General features: G+C 41.4%; 1 protein-coding gene across 1 annotated transcript in view; it reads left to right on the top strand.

The window, feature by feature from the left end:
- The window catches only part of MICU1 (mitochondrial calcium uptake 1), a 167,604-nt gene that overhangs the window by 25,230 nt on the left and 117,331 nt on the right, over nt 1-25,043 (top strand). Inside the window, exon 2 of the mRNA XM_070945103.1 lies at nt 587-748. Coding sequence (XP_070801204.1) covers nt 588-748 — 161 coding nt within the window. The 5' untranslated portion in view covers nt 587. The remainder of the gene's footprint in view (nt 1-586; nt 749-25,043) is intronic.

Consider the following 25,043-nt stretch of genomic DNA (forward strand, 5'->3'; position numbering starts at 1 on the left):
GGGTTGACATTTGCACTGTCCCGGGGTTACACCATTTGTAACCTCCTATCAGCCATCTCCTTCCACTAATGACTGTATGACTGTAACTTTGTTGCTTGTATATTGACTGTTTCCTAATATGATTTGATTGCTTATTTGTACCCTATGACTATCATTAAGTGTTGTACTTTATGATTCTTGATGAAGGTATCTTTTCTTTTATGTACACTGAGAGCATATGCACCAAAGACAAATTCCTTGTGTGTCCAATCACACTTGGCCAATAAAAAAATTCTATTCTATTCCCAGCCGGCTTCCGACAAGCAAAGGCAGTGAGGAAAGCCAGATTTTCATAACGCTCACACGATTTGCTTAACTGTGACGGTCGTAAGGTCATAAATTGGAGCAAAACTCAACTGCCTTGTTTAGCAAATTTTGAGCTCTGTTAAGTCGAGGGCAACCTACAGTCATAACAAATCTAATTATCAAAGCCTAAAAGCAAAACTTCCTTTTTATCTTTCTCAAGCAAAAAAATCCAGAAGTGCTCTCAAAACCTAAGCCGTGCTGATGCTTTTGTTCTTACGCTTTTCTTTATTTCCTTTCCCAGAATGTTGCGATTCCGTCTCCTCCCTGCTATGGCGGCCTTGGCTGTCACTTCCAGGCGCCATTTGGGTACCGCTCGTTATCCCCAAAGCCGGCGCAGGCTTATGATGGTAGCCTTTGCAGGAACAACAGCTCTAACCACAAGCACCGGGCTTCTTTGGAGAAGGTGAGTGCCTTGAAATTACCATCCTCGCTTTCCTTTGGGTTGTTAAAGCAAAAAAACAAGACAGCTTCAGAAAAATAAATAAATACTATAGGTACAATTTGCAGTGAGGGAAAAAAAATGCAACCGCACCTTGTAGTTTGCATTTATATAACCTTGTTGCAGATTAAAGAGCTAGCTGATTGAATCTTTTGTTATGTTCTACATCCCTACCCAGTGGTGGAATTCATATTCTTTTACTACCGGTTCTGTGGGCGTGGCTTGGTGGGCATGGCAGGGGAAGGATACTGCAAAATCTCCATTCCCTCCCCACTCCTGGAGGAAAGATATTGCAAAATCTCCATTCCCACCCCACTCTGGGGCCAGCCAGAGGGAGGTATTTGCTGGTTCTCCGAACTACTCAAAATTTCTGCTACGGTTCTCCAGAACCTGTCAAAACCTGCTAAATAGCACCCCTGTCCCTACCGTTTCGTTCCCTAACCCAGGTTTGCTACTGTTTGCTGTTGTGAGGTAAAACATTGTTCAGCATTACAGCTGTTTTATGAAGGGCCACCTAAGAGCTCTGGGCCGTAGGATATATAGTGTGGCACTGATGTTGGGGGTGACAAATTAGTCCACGGCGCTAGCGTAATATTGCTTTCCTTGCATCTTGTTTCTTTTTAAATAAATTGGCAAACCTCCGAAAAAATGCAGTGAACATACACATATCAATTAAATAGCATCTATATTGTCATTTGATTTTAGAATCACTTGGCAACAGCATGGTGACCTGGTTGACCCGGCCTGGGGTTTTAAAGTTTCCTATTTGTTGTGTGGATAAATGGTTTATATGCTGGAATTGCATAACATAGTTAACTTGAATCCTTAAAACCTGCTTTCTGGGACTTGTATGCTATTTTTGAATCATAATGCCAGTTTGGTATAGTGATTAAGGCACCAGACTAGAAAGCAGGAGAACATGAGTTCAAGTTCCTCCCTAGCCATGAAAATCAGCTGGATGATTCTCTCTCTCTGTCTCTCTGTCTCTGTCTCTGTCTCTGTCTCTGTCTCTGTCTCTCTCTCTCTGTCTCTCTCTCTCTCTCTCTCTCTCTCTCTCTCTCTGTCTCTCTGTCTCTCTGTCTCTCTCTGTCTCTCTCTGTGTCTGTCTTTCTCTGTCTCTGTCTCTCTGTCTCGCTGTCTCTCTCTGTCTCTCTCTTTGTCTGTCTTTCTCTGTCTCTCTCTCTCTCTCTCTCTGTCTCGCTGTCTGTCTGTCTCTCTCTGTCTCTCTTTGTTTCTCTCTCTCTGTCTCTGTCTCTATCTGTCTCTGTCTCTGTCTCTGTCTCTCTTTGTCTCTCTCTCTCTCTCTGTCTCTCTTTCTCTCTCTCCCCCCTCCCCCCCCTCAGCCAACCTACCTCACAGGGTTGTTGTTGCGGGGAAAATAGGAGGAGGAAGGTTCACCTTCTTGAATTATTTGTAAAAATAATATTTTTACTCATATTTTATTTACAAATATTTTAATAAAAATAATAAATTAACAAATAACTAAATAAATAAATAATGTGGACTAGGAATTCATAACACATAACACTTAAAATGAACCCGCATTAAAGTCACGATCCACAATTGCTATGTCTTTACATGACACAGTTAACTTTAACTCAGGCAAACTTAATCAAGATATTGTTTTGATCTATTTGTAAAGGAATCTTTCCATAATATGGCTGGACAAGAACATACTGTGACTGCTATTTTTCGACATGTCTACTGAGAAATACACTTTGTTGAATTCAGTGGGATTTAATCCTGAATTCATCGGGAATGTTTAGAAAACCAGAATTCACAAGTGTTTATTTACATACCTGAAGTTGGAATCAGAAGTAAGTTAGGTAAACTTGCATGGAGGAGCCTTTTAATGAGGAACACCAGCTAATTCAAAGTGAGATTTTGTATAAATAATCTAACAGGGAAATTTACCCGCTACAAACATGATATAACACAATGTGTGGTGCTGGGTTTTTGTTCTCCAATTAATTAGGCAGATTCACTTTCATGGGTATATGAATGCTTGCTGTGCTGCAGAACTACAATTATGTGGGGGCAGGAAGATAATGAATTTTCTTCTTCCTCTTTGAAGTTTCCCTTGCATCATACTGAGACTGTGATATGTGACACTAATAAGGAGTGTGTGTGGTTTCCAGTATGCTGTCTAACCTTGTATAGTCTATTTCTGGAGCTGTTTCTCTTAATGAATTCAACGAGAAGCACCCTGATAGTAAACCCTGATTATTCCTTTATTTATGCCCTAAAATGAATGGGGTTTGTGAGCTATATTATCCCAATTCAAATAGTTTTTAAGGAAAACACTCCTAAATTGCTCACCCAGAGTATTTGACAATTATGCTATGGGCCTTTGAATGGTGTGGGAAGCCACCCCCCCTCCTAGAAGAATGAAATATTTTGAAGAATATTAAAAAGGCAGAATATTATATTTCACTAAATGAGAAATGGAGAAACATGTTTTCTTTTAGAGGCAGGAAGCATACTCAGCCTTAATAGCTATTGCTTAGCGCATTGTAAGCCGCCCTGAGTCTCCGGAGAAAGGCGGCATATAAATCAAATTAAAAATAAATAAATAAATAAATAAATAAATAAATAAATAAATAAATAAATAAATAAATAAATAGCCCACAGCAGATATTTTGTGCACATTAAGAAAGACTGGATCACTCTATCTACAAAACAAAAGACCTTCAGCTCCAGGATGATGGGATTATCCTGCAGGACAAAGCCATTAAGCCACAATAGGAATTGCCTAACACCCTTTCAGAACACAAGCTCCTTCATTGAATCATCTCAGAGAAGACCAAACTTCAACCAAATTTAGCTCGGACAAACACCTAGGATTTGTACTTTGCCTATAAAGCCAGCTATGACCCCTACATAACCCCTGCATGGCCCCATAGGAGTCTGACAACAGCCAATAGCATACACGTTCTTTCACAGGAACAGGAGGTTCAAGTGCAAAGCCCAAGGAAAGGTATAAAAACCCTCCACTCTCAACTCCATGTGGTCAGCTACCCAGAACCCATGTGGTTCTGCTTCATCATTAAACCATCTTTCCAATCAGCCTCCATGTTTCCAGTGTCTTTCTCCCAGTTTGGAACTGAACCAGGTGGATATTTCTTCCAACAATGGCATGTTGAGATGTATTCTTCAAAAAATAGAAGGGTGTAGGATAACTTGCTGCCGCCAGTTCACCATGCCAACTCGCCTCTGCCAACTTGTCACAAGACAACTCCACGTGACCAACTCAGGCTACGGTGACAAGTTGCCGCAGGCAGTCAGAGGAAGAACCGGGCAGGCAGACGAGTGGGTGGGCAGAGTGCAGAGCCCAACGGGCAGGGGACTTCCCATTTTCACACCCCTGCTGCTGCCACATTAGATTCAGAGCCGTCGCTACCACCGCGCCAGGCTCGGAACCGCTGCTGCCCCAGCTATACCGGGCTCAGAGGGACGGGTGTGAAAATGGGAAACCCTGGCAGCCACTGCCTCCCGCCCCCCCAATGCGCTCTGCCCTCCTGCTCACTCGCCTGCCTATCCAGCTCTCCCGCCAACTGCCTGTGGCGAGTTGTCCTTGCAGTGAGTTGGCCCTGTGGAGTTATCCTGCAGTGGGTTGGCCATGAAGAGTTGTCCCATTCTGAAAGTAGAGCACGGAGCAATGTCCAATTTTTCTTCAGTTTTATTTCCATTAAAATGTAATGTATTAAATGTGGATTCCCATTTTTTTTTTTAATTTGATTTATATGCCGCCCTTCTCCGGAGACTCAGGGCAGCTTACAATGCGTTAAGCAATTATAACCATTTCAGTAATACATTGAATAATTATCCCCCATCTATTATAATCAAAGAATACAATTTGGTAATAATTTTGTTCTACTCTGAAGGCAGAGATAATGTGTTAAAGTAGCTTCCCTCATATTTTATTTATTTATTTATTTATTTATTTTATTATATTTCTATACCGCCTTTCTCCCATAGGACTCAAGGCGGTGTACAGTCAAGAAAAATATAGACACACAAACATCATAAAATTGCTAATTAAAATTATTACTTAGTTTGGTCAATTAAATAAAATATATAATGTTCTAATGCGTTAGTAGGGTTTCCTGCTATCATGACCAGGTTTAACAGATTAACAGAGTTGGAAGGGACCTTGTAGGTCATCTAGTCCAAAACCCTGCTCAAACAGGAGACCCTACACCATTTCTGACAGATGGCAGTCCAGTCTCTTCTTGAAAGCCTCCAGTGATGGAGCTCCCACAACTTTCGAAGGCAACTTCTGTTCCATTGGTTGATTGTTCTCACTGTCAGAAAATTTCTCCTTATTTCCAGGTTGAATCTCCCCTTGATCAGTTTCCATTTGTTATTCCTTGTCTGGCCTTCAGGTGCTTTGGAAAATAGCTTGACCCCCCTCCTCTCTGTGGCAGCCCCTCAAATATTGGAACACTGCTATCATGTATCTCCCCAGGTCCTTCCCTTCGCTAGACTAGCCATGCCCAGTTCCTGCAAAAGATTTCTAATTCGTACTGGCGGAAATACAAGTTGTCTTTATATTAATGGAAAATCTGAGAGAGGACCTCACAAGGACATTCAAAAAGGGCAAGTAGAAGTAATTTATTTTTATGAGAATGAAAGAAATCCAAGGCTGCTATTATCTCAATAATAGGATATTGAGATGGAAACAATTAGAATTTCAGCAGAGAGCAAAATGCTTGTAAATGTGAGTTGGAGCTCCTGAACACATTCGGATGATTAGAGATCAGTCTGGTATCCATCTTTTTCATTTGTACAGTGCATTTATCTTTGTCTCTAGAGCCCAGTACTTGATTTTATTCACCTGTCTATTTCCATCTCTTCCATTACTGGGCAGGAATTATGTAGGAAAGAAAAGAATCATCAAAGCTGCAGCGTTCTTAGCTGTTTAGCTGTTTTTTCAAGCGATGGCCAAGTTATGCTCACTCACAGTTGCCTGGCCTGATTCTTTGGCGGTAGCTGTAATACGATGCCTGGATTTCATGTTAAGCTGGAAATCCACAACACGAATGAACAAGCTGCTTACTTCTCCCTTTTCAGTAGGGAAATTACCTGGGAAGGATAATTCTGCATTAGGTTCGAACTTTGGATTAAGGGATTAAGTATTTGTAAACACGTCAGATCTCATGCATCAATGTGAAGCCATCCTCCTAAATCCAGGCATAATGCAGAACTGTCCTTTCTGCGTTGTTTATGCAGTGTTAACAAAGTGAAAAATTAACTAGGGGTTCTTATGGTAGCTTAAGAAATCAAGAGTCCTGGTCTAACATAATACACAATCATTAGTTTTGGCTTTTCTAGGTTACCCGCTAAAGCTGATGAATATATTGCTTGGCTGATTAACTTTCATCTTGCATGTTGTTATACGTCTTATGTAATAACCTTTGCAGGACAAATATATTTATTTTACATACTGAAAATGGCATTATTGTGGACAAGTATGTACCTTAGTGGGACGCTCAGTGGCTAAGACGCTGAGCTTGTCGATCGAAAGGTTGGCAGTTCAGCGGTTCGAATCCCTAGTGCCACGTAACGGGGTGAGCTCCCGTTACTTGTCCCAGCTTCTGCCAACCTAGCAGTTCGAAAGCACGTAAAAAATGCAAGTAGAAAAATAGGTTCCACCTTTGGTGGGAAGGTAACAGCGTTCCGTGCGCCTTTGGCGTTTAGTCGTGCTGGCCACATGACCACGGAGACGTCTTCGGACAGCGCTGGCTCTTCGGCTTTGAAACGAAGATGAGCACCGCCCCCTAGAGTCAGGAACGACTAGCACATATGTGTGAGGGGAACTTTTACCTTTACCTTTTATATCCCTTAGAAAGTGAAGAGATTTTCCGTCCTGTTGGTTGCTTAATACTAAAACCTGGAGTCCTTCAGTGAAATTGAATTATGTGAAATTTAAGAGAATAATGACATACAGATGGTTCTTGCTTACCAACTGCCCTGTTTAGCAACTATCTGAAGTTACGACAGTTGGGGCGAAAAAAGCAGCTTTGCAACCAATCCTTACATTTACAGCCAAGTATCTTTAGCAGACCATACTAAACTAGTCATGATTTGCTTAACCATATTTGTTGAATATCCACAATTGGCTTGGATCCTACATTATTCTCAGCCATAAATCATGGGTTATAGGACACAGTATGTGGGTTCAAGGTTAAAACTAAATGGTTATGTTGGCTTAGAGATATATATTATCTGAACATTATTTCTAGTCTCAGGAGCAGTGAGGTTATTGATCTTGGAAAAACTTGAGTGTGAGTATGTTGTTGTGCTTGTGGCTATTTGTGGGATTTTCATGGACAGAGCATCTGTTTGGCAACTGATAGAATGGAATCCTAGATTGGTGTGAATTTACTGCTGCAAATTCTCCTTCTTAACACTTTTAAGTAACTCCTCAAAAACGTTTAACCGTGTTTAAATTTATTTAACTTCAAATACAGGTAGTCCTCAACTTATGACCACAATTGAGACCAGAATTTCTGATGTTAAGCAAGTTATTAAGTTATTGTGAGTCCTATCCAATTTTACAACTTTTTTTTTGCCATAGTTGTTAAGCAGAGCATTGTAGTTGTTAAGTGAATCATGTGGTCCATTGAGCAAATCTGGCTTCCCTATTGACTTTGCTTGACGGAAGCTAGCTGGGAAAATCATAAATGACTCTGAGAGACAACAACTATTGTAAATACATGGCAGTTGCCAAGCACCAAAATTGTGATCTCATGACCATGGCGATCTGCATTGGTTGTAAGTGCAAGGACCAGTTGTAAGTCACTTTTTTAGTGACATTATAACTTTGAACAGTCATTAAATGAATGGTTGTAAGTGGAGGACTACGTGTATGCATTTTGATTATTTGGTGCATATAGATGACTTTAATGCTGGAATGGATAATGGGAGCTAAGGCCCAACACATCTATAAGGCAACACATAGTAACAGGGGTGTCCAGCTTTGCTGGCTGAGGAATTCTGGGAGTTGATGAAGTCCACAAGTCTTCAAGTTGCCAAGGTTGGAGACCCCTGCACTGGAGAATGCTCATCCACCGACCCTTATCTATTAATGATAGACAGTGATGTGTTCCAGAGGTCTGGATTTAAAGCCATCAGAATGCTCAACCAGCATGCTCACTGTGGACTGGGAATTCTGGGGTGTTCTACAAAACATCTAGAAGGCACTAGCAGGAGGGAGAAAATGGTTCTAAAAGTTCTGGCTTTGAGTCATTGAGTCCAAGCAAAGGACTGTTTAAAGGGTCTATGACTGTGATGGTGAACCTATGGCACAGGTGCCACAGGTGGCACGTGGAGCCATATCCGTGGGCACGCGAGTGTTGCCCTAGCTCAGCTGCAGCGCGCATGTGCGCACTGGCCAGCTGATTTTGGGGTCTTCCGGGCCCAGCAGAGGGGCCTCTAGAGGGCCTCCGGGGGTGTGTGGAAAGCTGTTTTCACCCTCCCCAGGCTCCAAGAAAGCCTCTGGAGCCTGGGGAGGGTGAAAAACAGGCCTACCAGGCCCACCGGTAACCTTTTTGCCGTCGCGTGCCAAAAGCGAGGGGAGTGTGGGGTGTGCATGTGCGGAGGGGGGCGGGGCACGGGGGCATTGAATTATGGGTGTGGGCACATGCACGCGTAACCCCCCCCCCATGTTCCCCACGCTTTTGGCACGCGATGGCAAAAAGGTTAGCCATCACTGGTCTATGACAATCCGCCATGGCCAACTTGCCGTGGCCAACTCAACACAGCCAACTTGCCATAACCAACTTACCACAGACAACTTACCATGGGTCAACTCGCTGCAGGACAAGAATTACACTAATATCCAAGAAATGGTGGGATAGAATCATTAAGGAAAGGATGCAAAAGGAGGGAGGACAGAATGAATTGTGAATGGCAAAAATTAGAATAATTTTTAAAAATTTATTTTAAATAATTAAATTGAATTGTTAGATTGTCCAACAGCAAGTCATCACATGACAAGTAGGCCATGGCAAGTTGTCCTGCGGTGAGTTGGCCGTGGTGAGTTGGCCATGGCAAGTTGACTATGGCAAGTTGTCCCATTCCATTGTTTAAAATCTCACAGCATTTGATGATCACTGTGTAAATCAAACTCCTGCCCACCAGAAGTGTTTTCACTTCCAGAAGAGCCGTAGTGGTACAGTGGTTAGAATGTAGTACTGCAGGCTAATTGTGCTGACTGATGGCTGTTAGCAGTCCGGCAGTTCAATTCTCACCAGCTCAAGGTTGACTCAGCCTTCCATCATTCTGAGGTTGGTAAAATGAGGACCCAGATTGTTGGGGGCAATAGGCTGACTCTGTAAACTGCTTAGAGAGGGCTGTAAAGCACTGTGAAGCAGTATATAAGTCTAAGTGCTATTGCTATTGCTCTATAAGTCTAAGTGCTATTGCTATTTTCATTAAACTTGGCAGCTTCCAAATGCTTTGGATGGGCACCGCTCTTTTGATTGGTAATGCTGTCCTCCAGCTGTAGTGTGCTCCTTATTTTGGACCTTCCTTGGATTTTCAGAGGAGGTATGGGGAACTGGATATGGCTCTGCAAAAGTAGAGCTAATGACTGCTGCAAATACAAAGGAAGCAGTGACTGGAGATAAAAATGGCATTGAAAGTAGATTTAGAGCTGACAGGCTAAGAGAATGACTTAGAAAAAGAGGTTTCCCTGGATCTTCAAAAGAAGCTGGCTGAGGTTTAAAAAATTCAAAAGGAAAATACAGATGACAAATCAAGAGAGTGACCTGGATATTTTTTACCGGATTTACAAAAGAGGCTTGTTAAAATCTTGAAGAACTCTGGGTACTGGGAGAAAGAAGAAATGAAGATGAATCAAACTTTATAACAATATTTGAATATGAGCTAAAGATTAAGTTTGTTAGAAGCGAAAGGAAGGAATATAAAATTGGTTTATTTAATCCAAGTGAAAACAAATATATTGTTACTTCTAGCAACCCTTTCTGCTAACACCGGGTCTAAAAAGCCAATACTTTATGGATTTGTTTATAGATAAAAGATGGGATACTAGATGAAGAGATAAATGCTTGCAACCTTAGAGGGAGTGAAGAATAATTAAATTTGTTTGTACTTGCGGTGATGAAGTCCAGAAGTTACTTCTTTATACATTTCTTTCTCTTTCTTTATGATATTCTTACTTTTTCTCCTTTCTTTTTTTCTTTTCTTGAACTTTTTACTTCTTCCATCCTCTTTTCTTTTTTAAAAGTTTAATTTGTATTAGATTAAGCACATTAGCAGCCTGGGATTTTGCTGAGATGTTTTTGGGTTTAATTAGGGAGAACTGCTGGTAGACACTTGGTTGGTATGGTGGTAGAGGTCATAAATAAAGAGAAGCAGGATATTTATTAGAAGAAAAAGCTGTTTTTCAACATTAGGTTGTTTCCTGTAGAAAAGGTATCCGGGAGCTTCGAAGTAAATATGTTTACTTCGTAAACATAAATATGCCTGTTGGGTAACTGAGAGTTAGATGTTGATATCAATACAGTATCATCAGAAATTAAAACTAATCACAGTGAGTGGTACATCTGAATCATAGGTATCGCTAGTGGGAAGAAATTATGGGCTATGGCTGTACATGCTTATGGGTGTGCACATTTCAGTGACTTGCAACTCGGCTGCTTGTTTCAACATAATTAATGTTGTATTGTTAGAACGAGGTATGCTTTCAGGTATGGTAATTATACCCGTACCGGTTACTACACCTGCAATGAAAAACCACTGCAAATTATTCCAAGCTGAAAACGTTCACCTGTGTATATTAGTACAAATTTTCTTTGAATTTCCTTACTGTCACTTTTAAACCAGGGGGGGGGAAATTGCTGTTTCTACAGCAGCTTGAGCACCCTCTGGTGGATGACTTGAGTCACAGCTTCTGAAGTAGAATGTTTTCATTACAGTCTAATCAGGGGCTGAGATTTGGCTAATAAGTCTAATTAGAACTGTTTCTGAGGAACAGCAGAACTGCTGAACAAAGTCTGTCTGAAATTAACCTTGAAATTCACTTACAAAAGGTATTAGAGCTCTATTCTGGTTTCTCTTTCTCAACCCGTGCCCTCGCTCCTCTTCATTTCAGCCTCGGGAAGGTTACAATTCATTAGCATTTTAATCAAAGAAATAGGTTTCGTGTCTTAAATTAACACATGTTTTATTGTGAATCAACTGGCTTTTGTTCCTTGGGTTCCCCTGGGGAAAATACTACTTCAGCTAAACTATATGCTGTTAGTTGTCAAGGAAGGAAGGCAATAGAGTGGCTGAAAGGATCTGATTGTTTGATTAAACATAGCACGACAAATATGCAGTGGCTACATGGACAGGTAGATTCTGTTGAATTGCATTGATTTTAATAAATGCAAATGCTTATCGGCAGACTTGGAACTGACAATTGATACCGGCGCACCCAGTTCTCAAGTATTTTGCAGATGGCTGGCATTCCTTTTAGCTTTGTCACCTGTCACATCGGCATAGGGCTTGGTAGGAACCAGTGAACGCAGCTCTGTTTTCACTGGCAGAGGGTTGCAGGAGGCTGTTGCAGCCCAAAACGGAGCTCGGGAGTCTGTTTTCACTGGCAGAGCATTCGGGCTGCCACAGGCACCCCCAACATGAATGATACTGAACTAGCCACGCGGCCATGCCCCCGCGAGGTCAAACACAACCCCAATGCGGCCCTCAATGAAATTGAGTTTGACACCCCTGTTCTACAGCATACGTACAGTCGCAAGAGGTTAATTGTATATCCAGAGTAATTCAGGAAATCCTGCCACACCTTAGTGATAAATGACATTACATTTGCAAAGGCTCTGTGTGCCAAATTACAACCAAGGACTTTCAGTCAACCAGTTGAACTACTCTTTCATTAATCTGGTCTTTATTCGCTTCTAATTCTTCCTCTTGAGCTATTTCACTGCTCTTTTGCCTTTTACATGTTACTGGATCATTTTTCCATTCGTCTTTGTGTCAGTATCCCAAAAAAATGCATAGTGGATTTCTGAGAGCTACGGTTTTCTTTCACCAATTTCGCTTAAATTATTTTCCTTTGCAGAGATAGATAAAAATTCATCAAAATCATGTCCTGTCTAGCAAGTGATTCGTTTGTTTAATCCATCTGTACTGTGAAATGCCATATTTCATTCGCATAGACCTGGCCCTTAACCAATTTTTCCTCCATCTTTAGCATAATCATAGTAAATCCCTGACTAAATCTAATAGTGGGCAGCTGTTTACTTCTTTGCCTTTTAGTTAATTACAGTATTCGTTGTTTTTGTAAGTTTATACATTTTGTTCCATAGATACTATAGTTCTTCAGAATGCTTCAAAATAGGTTCATTGATTACAATCCTTTTTAGATTTATCTTTTTTTTTCCTCCTGCTAGTAGATTTTATGAACAGTTAAAATCATTATTTTAATGTGTGTGGGATTAATTTTCTAGGTATAATGGTCTGGATGTCCCAGATTGGAGAAGGCTATTCTAATCTGAGAATTGAAAGGATTGCTTAAATGTAGCTTGAATTAAATATCAAAATATTACCATTTTGTAACACTCAATCATTTACCAAGATCTTATGTTTAGGTCTTTCTCAGCCATGCAATCTTGAATTATTTTGACTGGAGACACTATAGACGGAACCTAAGATATTCTGAATGTGTAGAATCCTCTGCTCCTGAACGATATAGGTCATATAGAGGGAAGACTGAATGTCCTTGAGGAACAGAAGGAATAGCTACTACCAAGGCAATGGTCAGATAAAAGGGACAAAAAAAATTTGGCCAAGAAAATAATGTGAGAAAACTGTCAAGACAATCCTTTTCCTAGATCACCAGAAGATAAAAGGAGGGATAGAAACCCATTCAGATTCGCAATATTCTATAGCTTTATAGTTCTAGATTTTCTAAAAGTAGTGCCAACCTTCAAGGCATAGGTTTCTTAGTCTGGGCTACCTTGAAGAGCTGATATCTCAAATAAAACATGCTACTATATCCTCCATATCAGGGGTGGTATTCACTTACCTTCGCTACCTGTTTGCAAATGTCACATCTGTGCATGCGCAGAACCTTCTGCGTATGTGCAGATCATCAAAAACAGGAGTGATGATGTCCAGGCAGGTGGGCGGAGCCTCCCGCAGCCGCCGTTAACCGTTTAAACCAGATAGAACCGGCTGAATACCACCACTGCTCCATATAGTTCCGTATATACACACCTTCATAAATAGACCAAAATAACTCCTGGAGTTGTGAGTACTCCATCACTGGAGGTTTTCAAAAATAGACTGGTTAATCATTTGACCGAGATGGTAAAGTCTCCTGCCTTAAGCAGCTGGTTGAACTAGAAGACCTCAGAGCTTCCTTCCAGCCCTACAATTTTATGTTCCAACTGTGTTGGGTGGAAACATTTGCTCATTTTTAAACTATTATTTATTTATTGAAATATATTGGCTGCCCAATTCCAAACTGGCATTCAAAACTAAAAAAACAAACAAACCCCACATACATTAAAAACAGCAAGAAACATTAAACCAACAAGCAGCCCAGATTAAAATACCCTGCTAATAAAATCCACAAAACAAAACAGAGGTTATTATACAATGATAAATATTAATCCCAGAGCTGAGACCAAAGCTAGTTTTGCAAGGCTTTCCAGAACCTCAAGAGAGAGGATACTGTCCTTATCTTTTTTGGGGGGTGGGGGGAGGGTTGCTGTTCCAGTGATGGAATTCAGCCAGTTCAGGCTGGTTCGGGCAAACCGCTAGTTAAATTGCTGGCTGGCCCCACCCCTTCCCACCCTGCCCCTTCCAGGAGTCCCCACACATCCCATTTTGGCTCCCAGGTAAGTGCAGGGTGGACTCCTAGGTCCAAAACAGCACAGGGGAATGGTGTGGGGCCCCCGTGGCCCATTTTCACTCCCAGGAGGCTGCAGGGATGCCTTCTAAACCCAAAATAGGGTGCAGGGGGTGGCGTGTCCCCCTGTGGCCCGTTTTTGCTCCCAGGGGAGTGCAGGAGGCCGAGTGCTGCCTGTCACACACCCTGGCCAGGCCCACAGAACCGGTAGTAAAAATTTTGAATCCCACCAGTGGCGGGGGCCACAACAGGAAAGGCCCCAGTGGGCAAATATTTAAGGGAGGGGTCCTGGAATGTATCCACTCTGCTAAAATGCACTGAGTGAGGTAGAAACTACTACATCTACTTTTTCCTTGTAAATTTTTGCACTGTTTTATTAAATAGTAACTCTGCTGAGATGTGACACTGTAAGTTAGTAAACCGCTTTCATCTCAGAAAAAGGAATGCACTTTGAAAGAAGCAGAGTGGAAATTGCTTTTAGCGAAACAGGTTGAGTCTATTATTTTTCTCTAAAGCAGTTTGGTTTGTTCATAGACTTGAAAGCAGTGATATTTACAGAATTTGAGATAGTTACATATTATTAGAATTATATCCCACCTTTATTTTGTATAAACTCATGTAGGGGGTACATAATGCTTTTTCCTCCTGTTTTCCCCACAACAACTATCCTGTGAGGCGATTGGGCTCAGTGGGTCTGACTGACACAAAGTGCCCTTAGCTTTCATACTTAAGGAAGGACTGGAACTCATGATCTCCTGGTTTCTTGTTCAGCTCCTAAACTGATTCCAATCACACTAAAATGAACATGTACCAGGGGTGAAATCCAGCAGGTTCTGACAGGTTCTGGAGAACCAGTAGTGGAAATTTTGAGTAGTCGGAGAACCGGGAAATACCACCTCTGGCTGGCCCCAGAGTGGAGTGGGAATGGAGATTTTGCAGTATCCTTCCCCTGGAATGAGGTGGGAATGGAGATTTTGCAGTACCCTTTCTCTACCATACCTGCCAAGCCATGCCCGCCAAGCCAAGCCACACCCACCAAGCCATGGCCACAGAACCGGTAGTAAAAAAGTTTAAATTTTACCACTGACATGTACTACTGGGTTGGATTTCACCCCTCCAAACAATTACTAAGGAGATGCGTCTTTTGTCCTACACTTTAAGAAGGCGTTAATTAAGGATAGCCTTAATTCCCTCTCCCTTGGTATTTATGTGATTTATGTAGGACAGGGGTACCAAACTCAAGGCCCGGGGCCAGATCCGTCCCACCGGGTGCTTAAATCTGGCCGGTGGGCCGCCCTGGAAACAGCAAAGAACTGGCCCACACTCTCTGCCAGCAAAAACGGAGCTCAGGAGGGCTGCGTGCGGCCCTCCTGAGCTCCGTTTTCTCTGACAGAGGGTTACAGGAAGCTGTCGCAGCTAAAAACGGAGCTTGGGACCCATTTTCTCTGGCAGAGCACTCGGGCCACCACAGGTCCTCCTGACATAAGTGATGTTGAGCTGGCCACACCCTCCCTGGCCACACCCACCACACCCTGACCACACCCACCCAGCCTCCGAAGGTCAAACACAACCCTGATGCGGCCCTCAATGAAATCAAGTTTGACACCCCTCATATAGGAGAAGTCCAAGCAGAGCTGGGGAGGACGGGTGGAGTTAAGCACATCATCAGCTTAGAATCATTATATTGCTGCAAACAGTCCAAGTCCACCTCCTCCTGAATTCTGTTGAACCTTTTCTGGAGCCAATTTAGTGTTGAACTTTAGTTGACTAGATTTTTGTGTTATAGGCTTGAATAAATCTTCTATGTTGCAATCTACTGTATTTTCCGGCATATAAGATGACTTTTTAACACAGGAAAATCTTCTCAAAAATCGGGGGTCGTCTTATACGCCGGGTATAAGCCTACGATATCTACCTTGACAGACTGACGGAAGCGGTAAGAGTGGCTACTACCATCTCTAGTCATTGCTAGAGATTTCTAACCCGAATCTGAGTTGTCGGCGCTGACCGATGATGCTACGGGAGCGCCGACAACATTGAGGGGAAGCTGTGTCGATCTCGTCAAGGCTGCATGCCGCTGAATGCTGGACACAGCTGGTTGCTGCGTGGAGCTTCCCCCACCGTCCCAGGCATCCAGGTGGATATTACCGACGCTCCAACTTTGCCAGACAGCTGGGGCTCCCCATCACTGGGGGTCTGGGGAAGTCAGAGCGTTGGTAATATCCACCTGGATGCCTGGGACGGTGGGGGAAGCTCCGCGCAGCAACCAGCTGGGTCCAGCATTCAGCGGCATGCAGCCTTGACGAGATCGGCACAGCTTCCCGAATCTGAGTTGCCGGCGCTGACCGATGACGCTACAGGAGTGCCGACAACATTGAGGGGAAGCTGTGCCGATCTCGTCAAGGCTGCATGGGTGACAGGACAGGGTGACAGGAAAAAAACCTGGTACGAAATAGCCCTCTTGCCGCTACACGTGGCCCGTTACCTTGACAGATGGGCAGCCTGGCTCGTAGGTATCTGTACCGGTTCTGTTAAGAAAACAAACAGCATGGCAGCTCCCATGGCTTTATTGTCTTATCCTTCCTGTCAGCTTTAGAGTGAATTAGGAAAAGTTTAATCCAATTGCACTGTTTTATGTTTACATGTTTGATGACAAACAGCCTTATGTTTATAAGTGACAGTTTTCCTGCTAAGTACCTGCATGTCATAAGCATTTGAATTAAAATTACCATATTGAAATCAAATCTGATGTTTTTTAATTTTTATTTGGTGTGCGTTGGAAGAGGGGTAGTCTTATATGGCGAGTATAGCCCAAACCCTATATTTTAACAGGAAAAGTAGGGGGTCGTCTTATACGCCCAGTCGTCTTATACGCCGGAAAATACGGTAATGGACAGTCCTAATTCTTTGCCCCTGACAGTTTAGCTTTCACCTAAGATGCCATAGAAGTTCTTGTCAGGTCCTCAGGTCAAGCTGTCTTCTGATGCCTATGATTAATTTTGATTTGATGTGACCTGAGCCTCTTGCCTATCTTTTATTTGTCTTACCTCCTGCTTAGCACAAGCTTTCCTTCTTTTGGCATTATGATAAGCATGAGTAGTCTGCCTTGCCTTAGAATGGGGACTACTAATAACCACCCTCTAGACATGAATGGAAAGTCAATTTTGGTATCTGTTCTGTCCCCATCTCACACACGCACACAAACAGATAGCCAGGGGTTAAATAAAACTGGCAGACAACAAATTCTTTCGATAAGAGAATTGGCAGCAACCCAGTAGCTGCTTGCCAAGAACTTTACTCATAGAGGGAGGGGTTGTTCCTCCGTTAGATAAACCCAAACAAGATACACACAGTTCAAGAATTGTCAAGTCCAGTCCGTATTAAATCCAAAGCAGATAACGTTGTTTCAAAGATACAATGTGACTCGCTAGTAGTTAGTTTTGTCTGTCACAGAGTCTGAATGGCCACCTCACCCCCTTTTATCCCCTGTGGGGTGTGGTCCAGTGACTCAGCTTAATCTCTGGCACGCCTCCTTTTCTGCTGCGTGCGCTTGTTTCTCCGATGCTGGCGTGGATCCAGCCAAGACTTATCTCCATCACTGACTGCGAGGAGATACCTGGCTCCTGGCCAATCTCTTCTCCTTCAGGAGACACCTGAGGCATTGCCAGAGAGGAGGGTCCTGGAGAGGGAAGCCTGGCCAACTCCTCTCCTTCATGTTCGGAGCCTTCTCCCTCCGATAAGTCGGCCTCAGGGGTCGGAGTCACAACAGTATCGTGGCTAAGATATTAGGCTAGAAACCAAGAAACTAGGAATTCTAGTCCTGCCTTAGGCACAAAGCCAACTCAGTGACTTTTTCTCAGCTGTAAGAAGGCAATGGGAGAACTAATAGACTTGAAGGATAACATTTAGGGGGCATGGTTGTCTGAACATAATAAAGCACTACAAGTATTTATGAATTGCTAAACATTGGTTCTTCTCTTTGCCTTAGACAGAAATCCTTCTGATGGGTCACTGCCTTCTCAATCTCTTGGGAAGCTATGCTGATCACTTGGACTAGAAATCTCTTTGCACAGCATGTTTCTTGATTCACCCTGGAACAAATTAGGGAGAGGGGGAAAAAAATCACTGTATAATGTATTTAAATGCTATATAAAAGAGTTTAAAACCCATGAAAGGAAACAGTGCAGATTGAATGGAGACCCTCATTTTAGTTCTTTTAGTTTTAAAGTTGCTATCCAGCACACCTTGTGTTGTGGTTTTTTTAAAAAAATTCTAATGCTGCAAATTTTAATAACTTCAACGCTCTTATCGTTCCATGGTCCTGTGTTGTTGCTGTTGCTTTATTTATAATAAATAAAAACATAAAAAGCCATAAAAAAGAGGAAAGAATAATAAAAAGAGAAAAGAAAGAAAATAATACAAGAGCAAGAACAATATATAAGAGCTTCTCGTGTCGATGAAGATTTTCAGTCATCCAGTTAGAGGAAGGGTGTCAAACTCAATTTCATTGAGGGCTGTGGTTGACCTTGGGGGGCCCAGGCGGATGTGGCCAACTGGGTGGGCGTGGCCAGCTTGATGTCACTCCCCAAACTGCTGGCATGTTTCCTCTTTGCACTGGGTAGACCGGGCCAAAGTGATGCAGGGTGGCTCCTTGTTGTGGTCCGCCAGCAGGCTGTGAAGCTGGCAGCGGAATTGGACAGTGAGGAGGCTGGGGAGGAACATGGGCCAGTCCTGGAGTTTGGAGATGGGCTGGACGAGGGCTCTGTGTCAGAGGCAGAGTTAGGGCCAGGGCCATCTGGGAGTGATGTGTGGACTCCGGAGCCCCCAGAGTTGGACAGCAGAGAGGCAGAGGAACAGGAGGAGCCTGTTCCTAGTGCACGCATGGGCAGAGCTGCCAGAAGGCAAAAGCAGCTAAAGCAAAAGGGGCGACTTGGGAGTAAGGCCAGGAGATGATTGGCCCCTCCCATATGCTTAAAAGAGAAACAAAGGCACTTGGGCCTTTTGCAGGAAAACAACATTGCTAACTCTGTTTCCAGTCAGCATCTCTTGTTTGTTTCTGAACTTCGTGGGGCTTTGCCAAGTAAGGCCTTTGGCAGGGTGTCAAAGAAGATAAAGGTTGGTGATTATCCCGAAGGACTTCTTCCAAAGGACTTGTTTTGCAACTAATTGGGACTCAGCTGGGAATGAACGTAATTCTCAGCTGTTATAATAAAATAGGTTTGTTTGGGACTAATTGTGTATTGTAATAACTCAATAAGCCTAGGTCACAACACCCCTTACATTTTCCAGGATAGCCCCGGGATCTGGATCTGACCACATTGCGGGCCGGATGTGGCCCGCAGGCCTTGTGTTTGACACTCCTGAGTTAGAGTTATCTGGAAGTTTAGTCATAGCAGCTGGACATCTTTTTTTTTTTTTTTTTGCTTGAAATGCTTATCCAGGAGCTTCTTCAGTTTGAGCAAATTGGTTAGGGGAACCACATATTTATTCTGGTTTTCGGTTGTATAGGCTCAATAGGTGAGTACGCAGAGAGCCATTATGGGTTCTTGCTCCTAAATCCTTCTCTTAGGTGGGTCATTAAGTGTGACCTCCCCGGTGAACCTGTGAACTTCCTGGGGACTGATGCAAGAGCAGCATAACTTCCAGACAAGGGTTTCTCATGTGTATCTGTGTATGTACATTAAGATTTACACAACCGTTTCAGCCGTATTTCACTGTAACCTTCTATACATAATCCATCTCTATTAGCAACTTGTTTATGAATCACAAATAACAACACCAGGTCTTCAATCTACAGACATCTGGGCTCATAAATTTATCCCTGCATTGTTAAAAGGCTGGCCTTTTAGCCATAAAAGGTGTCTAGAGAATCAATTTCGATTGTGCAGTTGCAAATTCCATGTAATAGGCACATATAATTCAAAAGAATATAAACATCCAAAATTACTATATCTCGTCTCAAGGTCAAATTAACACCTGCAATTATTTTCCCCCAGAACATAATAACATTAAAATGTTGCAAAAATACAGTGTTTGTTTTAACAAAGTATTATTATTCTTATGTTTCTAGCAGCATTCCTTTTCTATACAAAAACTCCATTATTCTTTACAAATGATCCATTAAGTCTGAAATATTGGGGTTGGTTTTTTTTTTTTTTTTTTTGCTAAATCTAAAATCTATTGTCATTTTTTATATTAGGTTTAGAACAATTTTAGAGAAAATAGGGATACCCAGTTCCTTATTTCATTCATTCTTTTAAAATGCATGGGAAATGGATTTTGATTTTAATTGTGGGCTTTTCTCTCTCGTTAAATTGGGTAATTATTCATGTCAAATGCATTAAGTGACTCAGAAGCTGAAAATGCCACTTGTCCATTTCAGAACGTCAGTAAACGTTGTAGTTGTAAATGCTACCAGTGATTGGCAATGGAAAATGGGATTTATCTAGTAACACAGAAAATGATTAAAATTCATCATTATCATCAATACCTGAGCTAAAGTAAAAATCCCAGCATCCAGCCAAATCTTCCAGATTTTAAAATCTATTTTAAGGTCTGAATTACCTAAAGAAGTTCCTAGCTTAGTGTGAAAAGCAGTTTTTAATAAACTTCCAAAAGACTAATATAGCGGTCTTTGCTAAAACATACAAAAAGCTTCAGTGTAATAAAAGAACAGGAAATTAAGCAAAAAATACTTTAAATATTGAGGTGTGGTCTTTTAAAGCCGGGGTCTTTGATTAAAGTTGGGATCTTTGTTTAACAGGTAGTCCTTGTTTAACAATGCTAATTGGAACTGGAAATTCCATTATTAAGTGATTGATTGTAAGTTTTAAAAAAATAACCCACATGACTGTGTCACTTAGTGACAGCAGTTCTGGAAGCCCTGGTTGCCATTGTTAAAAAAGGACCATGCCATGGCTTAGGACCTGGTTATCTACGGGACCGCCTACTACCACCAATAGCCTCCCACCGGCCAGTACGCTCTCATAGAGAGGGACTCCTCCGGGTGCCGTCAGCCAAACAGTGTCGACTGGCGGCCCCCTAGGGGGAGAGCCTTCTCTGTGGGGGCACCTACCATCTGGAATGAGCTCCCCCCGGAGATACGGAAGATCCCGGATCTGCGCACCTTCCGCCGCGCTGTGAAGACCTTTTTATTCCATCAGGCCGGCTTGGCCTAATTTCTTCCTTTTTTTTAAATATGTAAATTTTAATCTGTTTTTAAATTATTGGGTTGTTTTAATCTGTCTGGGCCAAAATGATTTAATTTGATTTTATCTGGTTTTTAATTTTTTTGTATCTATGTATTTTATTGTTTGGCTGTTCACCGCCCTGAGTCCTTCGGGAGTAGGGCGGTATACAAAACAACTAAACTAAACTAAACTAAACATATTGTGACTCTCCCTCCTTCACTAAACCAGGGGTAGGCGTGGCCAGTACATGACGCATCCGGCCCATGGCCCGTGAGTTTGACACCCCTGGACTAGAATATCTCCAAAGTCCCTTCCAGCTTCTTTATTCTGTTCTAAGTTTTTCAACTACTCCTTTTTTTTCCACAGAAAAAGCAGAAATGTATCTCTGCAGCTCTAAAGCTGTTTAGAGTGGAATCCTTTGCTCAGTTGCTTTATGGATCCCAGTTAGGCCCTTATCCTAATTATAGGCTGTTGGAAATTGTATATAAGTTTATAAAAGTAGTGCATCAAGCTCCAAAATGCGTATCTGATGTAATTCTGAGGCTAGACAGTGGTCATATGAGGATTGAGGTAAGAGCTCTGGTATTAATTTTCAATTATTGGCTCAAATGCCATTTTTTCCCCAGTTGGGTTGACTCCGTTTCTTTCGTCCAATAAATTCCAATTCTCTTGGATGCAAGTAATTTTTAGAGGGGGATTTCCTACATTTCATCCAATTCACTCAACCTACCTAAGAAAATTATCAGCAAAAAGTGTTTAGATACTGAACACTGGAATGACTAAAGCCTCATTCCAAAATCTACGTAAGTATGATTTAATCACTCCAGGGGGAAAGCAGCTAATTACACCCATTCAAAGATCTTCCCGTTTCAACGAAATGATTTCGATTCAGTAGGCTGCCTTCTGTACTTTTACATGGGAGATTTAATAAAGTTTCTACAGCTAGTTTAACTCAGTAGAGTTCAGTTGAATCCATTCTCCATGGTGTTGTTACATTGCTGTTCCTATCATGATACCCGAAGAACTCATTTTTCCTTTGTGGTTCTGTACTCCAGGCCAGTCTGAGAAATTTTATGTTAATTTCCTCCTATTGGATAAGAAACGCCTTATTACCCAATGTAGTAAAGTTTAGCACAACAGTTGTGACTGTGTTCAAACAACTAATTTTTGGTCTACATGAGTAACCAAATTGCTATATTGCTCCATCAATTCTTGGTCGTTCTTGGACTGAATATCAATTGTAACTTATCAATATTTTACATTACTAGACTTTACAGTACTGTTTATTTCTATATTGCTGATTTATTGCACCATCCATTCAGCATCTAGTTTAAAACTTCCTATACCGGTAGTCCTCGACTTACGACCACAATGGAGCCCAACATTTGTGCTGCTAAGTGAGACACTGTTAAGTGATGATTGCCTTGTTTTATGACTTTTCTTGCAACAGTTGTTAAGTCAATCTCTGCAGTTAAGTTATTAACACGATTGTTAAGTGGATGTGGCTTCCCTATTGACTTTGCTTGTCAAAAGGTCACAAAAGGTGATCATGTGACCTTGGGACACTGCAACTGTCATAAGTATGAGTCAGTTGCCAAGCATCTGAATTTTGATCATGTGACCATGGAGATGCTGCATAAGTGTGAAAAATGGTCATGTCACCTTTTTCTCAGTGCTGTTGTAACTTCAAATGGTCACTAAATGAACATTGTAAGTTGAGGACTACCTGTACAATAGAATAGAAGGTATGAGTTTTTTTTTCCCCTTAGCTAATTTTAGTTTTTACTTTCAGTGTTAAGGAGTAAGATGCTGCATTATTTTATTTATAGGTATGTTAGGTAGGGATTTTGTTGTTGGAGAAGAATACCATTGATAGCCAAGAAAACAAATAAATAGATCATGGAAGAAGTCAATCCAGAGTTCTCACTTGAGGGACAAATGACCAGGTTTATATTTTTGTATTTTGAACACATCCTATGAAGAAGACTCAGCTTCTTTGTGAAGTCTATAATGTTAGGAAAGATGGAAAGAAAGAGAAGAGGATGATACCAGAATGATCTTGGTTGTAGGGGTGATGGAGGCACTGTTGGATGACCTGAAGGGCCATTGGTGACAGAGCATCCTGGAGATTTTCCTGCAAATCAACTGAGATTGACTCCATGGTATATAATCAATCTTGATCTATTTATGTTGTACTTTAAGCAATATTAGGTTTTGGTCAATGTTCTGTAGCACATTACTAAAGATTCTAATACTTTGTACACTCTGTTATTATAACTCAACTTAATGTCCATGGAGATTCTCAGTCATCCAGGTCATGGTTGTCCCAAAGATGCTTTTTTCAAGAGGCAACTGGACTTTCTGGTTTTTCTTTGAAGACGTTTCTTCGAAGAAAAACCAGAAAGTCCAGTTGCCTCTTGAAAAAAAAAGCATCTTTGGTATAACTCAACTTGTTTCACTTTATTTTAGAGTGGGGGATAGAAGGTGGATTTTGGTGCAGAAGATCTGCAGCACTAAGCTTTATGTAGAAATGGAACCACAATTTGATTTTGTTTTGTTTTGTTTTATTTAAAGGTTTTACAAAAAAACAAAAATTTTCCTCCCCCCCATATTCCCCCCACCCTTTCTCTCCCCACATCCCACCCTCTCCTCCAGACTTCCCAGAGCAAAATACAAGGTGTTTCATTTAACAATCATAAACTAGATTAACCTACTTATCCTCAGACTACTAACTCCCCCCTGAAACCTTAACTCCAGTATAAATAACAAAATACTTCTAATACTTAACATTCATTCATAAACTATTTGACATTTTGTTGTCTGATACTTATTTTGAATATAGTCAATCCATCTTCTTCATTCCGATACATATCTTTCTTGTGTATAGTCCTTCAAGTACGCTGAGATTTTCACCATTTCTGCTAGGTTCGTTACTTTCAATATCCACTCTTCAATAGTAGGCAAAGAGTCCTTCTTCCAATATTGTGCTACCAACAGCCTAGCTGCTGATATTAGATTCAAAATCAATTTAGTCTCTGATACTGTACAGTCCATAATTATACCCAATAGGAACAATTGAGGAATTTGTTTTTGACAGTATTCAGTATTCATATTCATATATGAACTCATTCATCATCATCATCATCATTTTAGCCATTGTTTATCCACTGCAGGATGAAGACCTCTTCCGCATGTTTCCAACCAATACGGTCTTTAGCTTTCTTTTGCCAATTCGGCTCATAATACTTGCTGATGTTGTCCCTCTTGTTTTAGGTCTCTGTCGTGGACGCTTTTTATCAAGTTCGTATCACAATGAAATGAACTCATTGTGGTCTTTTAAATTCTCACTTCTTTCCTAATTAGTATTTAAATTATCACAAGCGTCTTCTTTTTTGCCGTATTGAACAGAGCCACGTTCTCTGTAATCATGAATAGGTCGTAGCCCATATCTACTCAGAAGTAAAACCTATTGTGCTGGTGAGAGTTACTCCTAAGAAACTCCATCTAAAATTGTAACAGTGTGGCTTCAGTTTGATTACCCTTTCCTGGGATTTAATAGAAATTGTTTCCGGAATGTTGCGAAATGAATTTCATTCAATAACCAGGGAACAAATAGCATTGCTATTCAGCAGAAACTTTGCCCATTTTAAAGATGCATATGGTGTGCTGTTATCGTGACCTGCATCACTTAATTTGCATTCATCATAATGATTTTGCATTTTAAAGACCATGGGCAGCATTTCTGAATGTTTCAGTATCTCCCTTGGGTTTCCAACTTTACTTGAATACATTAGTACTTTCAAGTCTGTCACATAGAATAGCTGCCAGAGGCTGATCAGGAGTTAGCAGTACCAGAACTGCTCATCTTATTTCCCTCCCTTCTTCTGTTTAAGGATATATCTCACTTTTTTGGCTCTTCTCTCTGAAATGAATATAGAATTTGATTTTATGTACTTTTCCAGTGGGGAAGGTGATACTTTTGAAAGAATTGAGCTTGTAGTCATGTTTCTGGATGATTTTATCATTTTCTTGTGACGCTTCAGTCTCAAGATATATCCACTTATAATATTGTAGCAATAGCACTTAACTTATATGCCTCTTCACAGTGCTTTACAGCCCTTTCTAAGCAGTTTACAGAGTCAGCCTATTGCCTCCAACAATCTGGGTCCTCATTTTACTGACCTCAGAA

The sequence above is a fragment of the Pituophis catenifer genome, unplaced genomic scaffold (assembly GCF_029215685.1).
Source record: "Pituophis catenifer annectens isolate HBS135680 unplaced genomic scaffold, rPitCat1.0.hap2 SCAF_6, whole genome shotgun sequence".
NCBI classification, from domain to species: Eukaryota; Metazoa; Chordata; class Lepidosauria; order Squamata; family Colubridae; genus Pituophis; species Pituophis catenifer.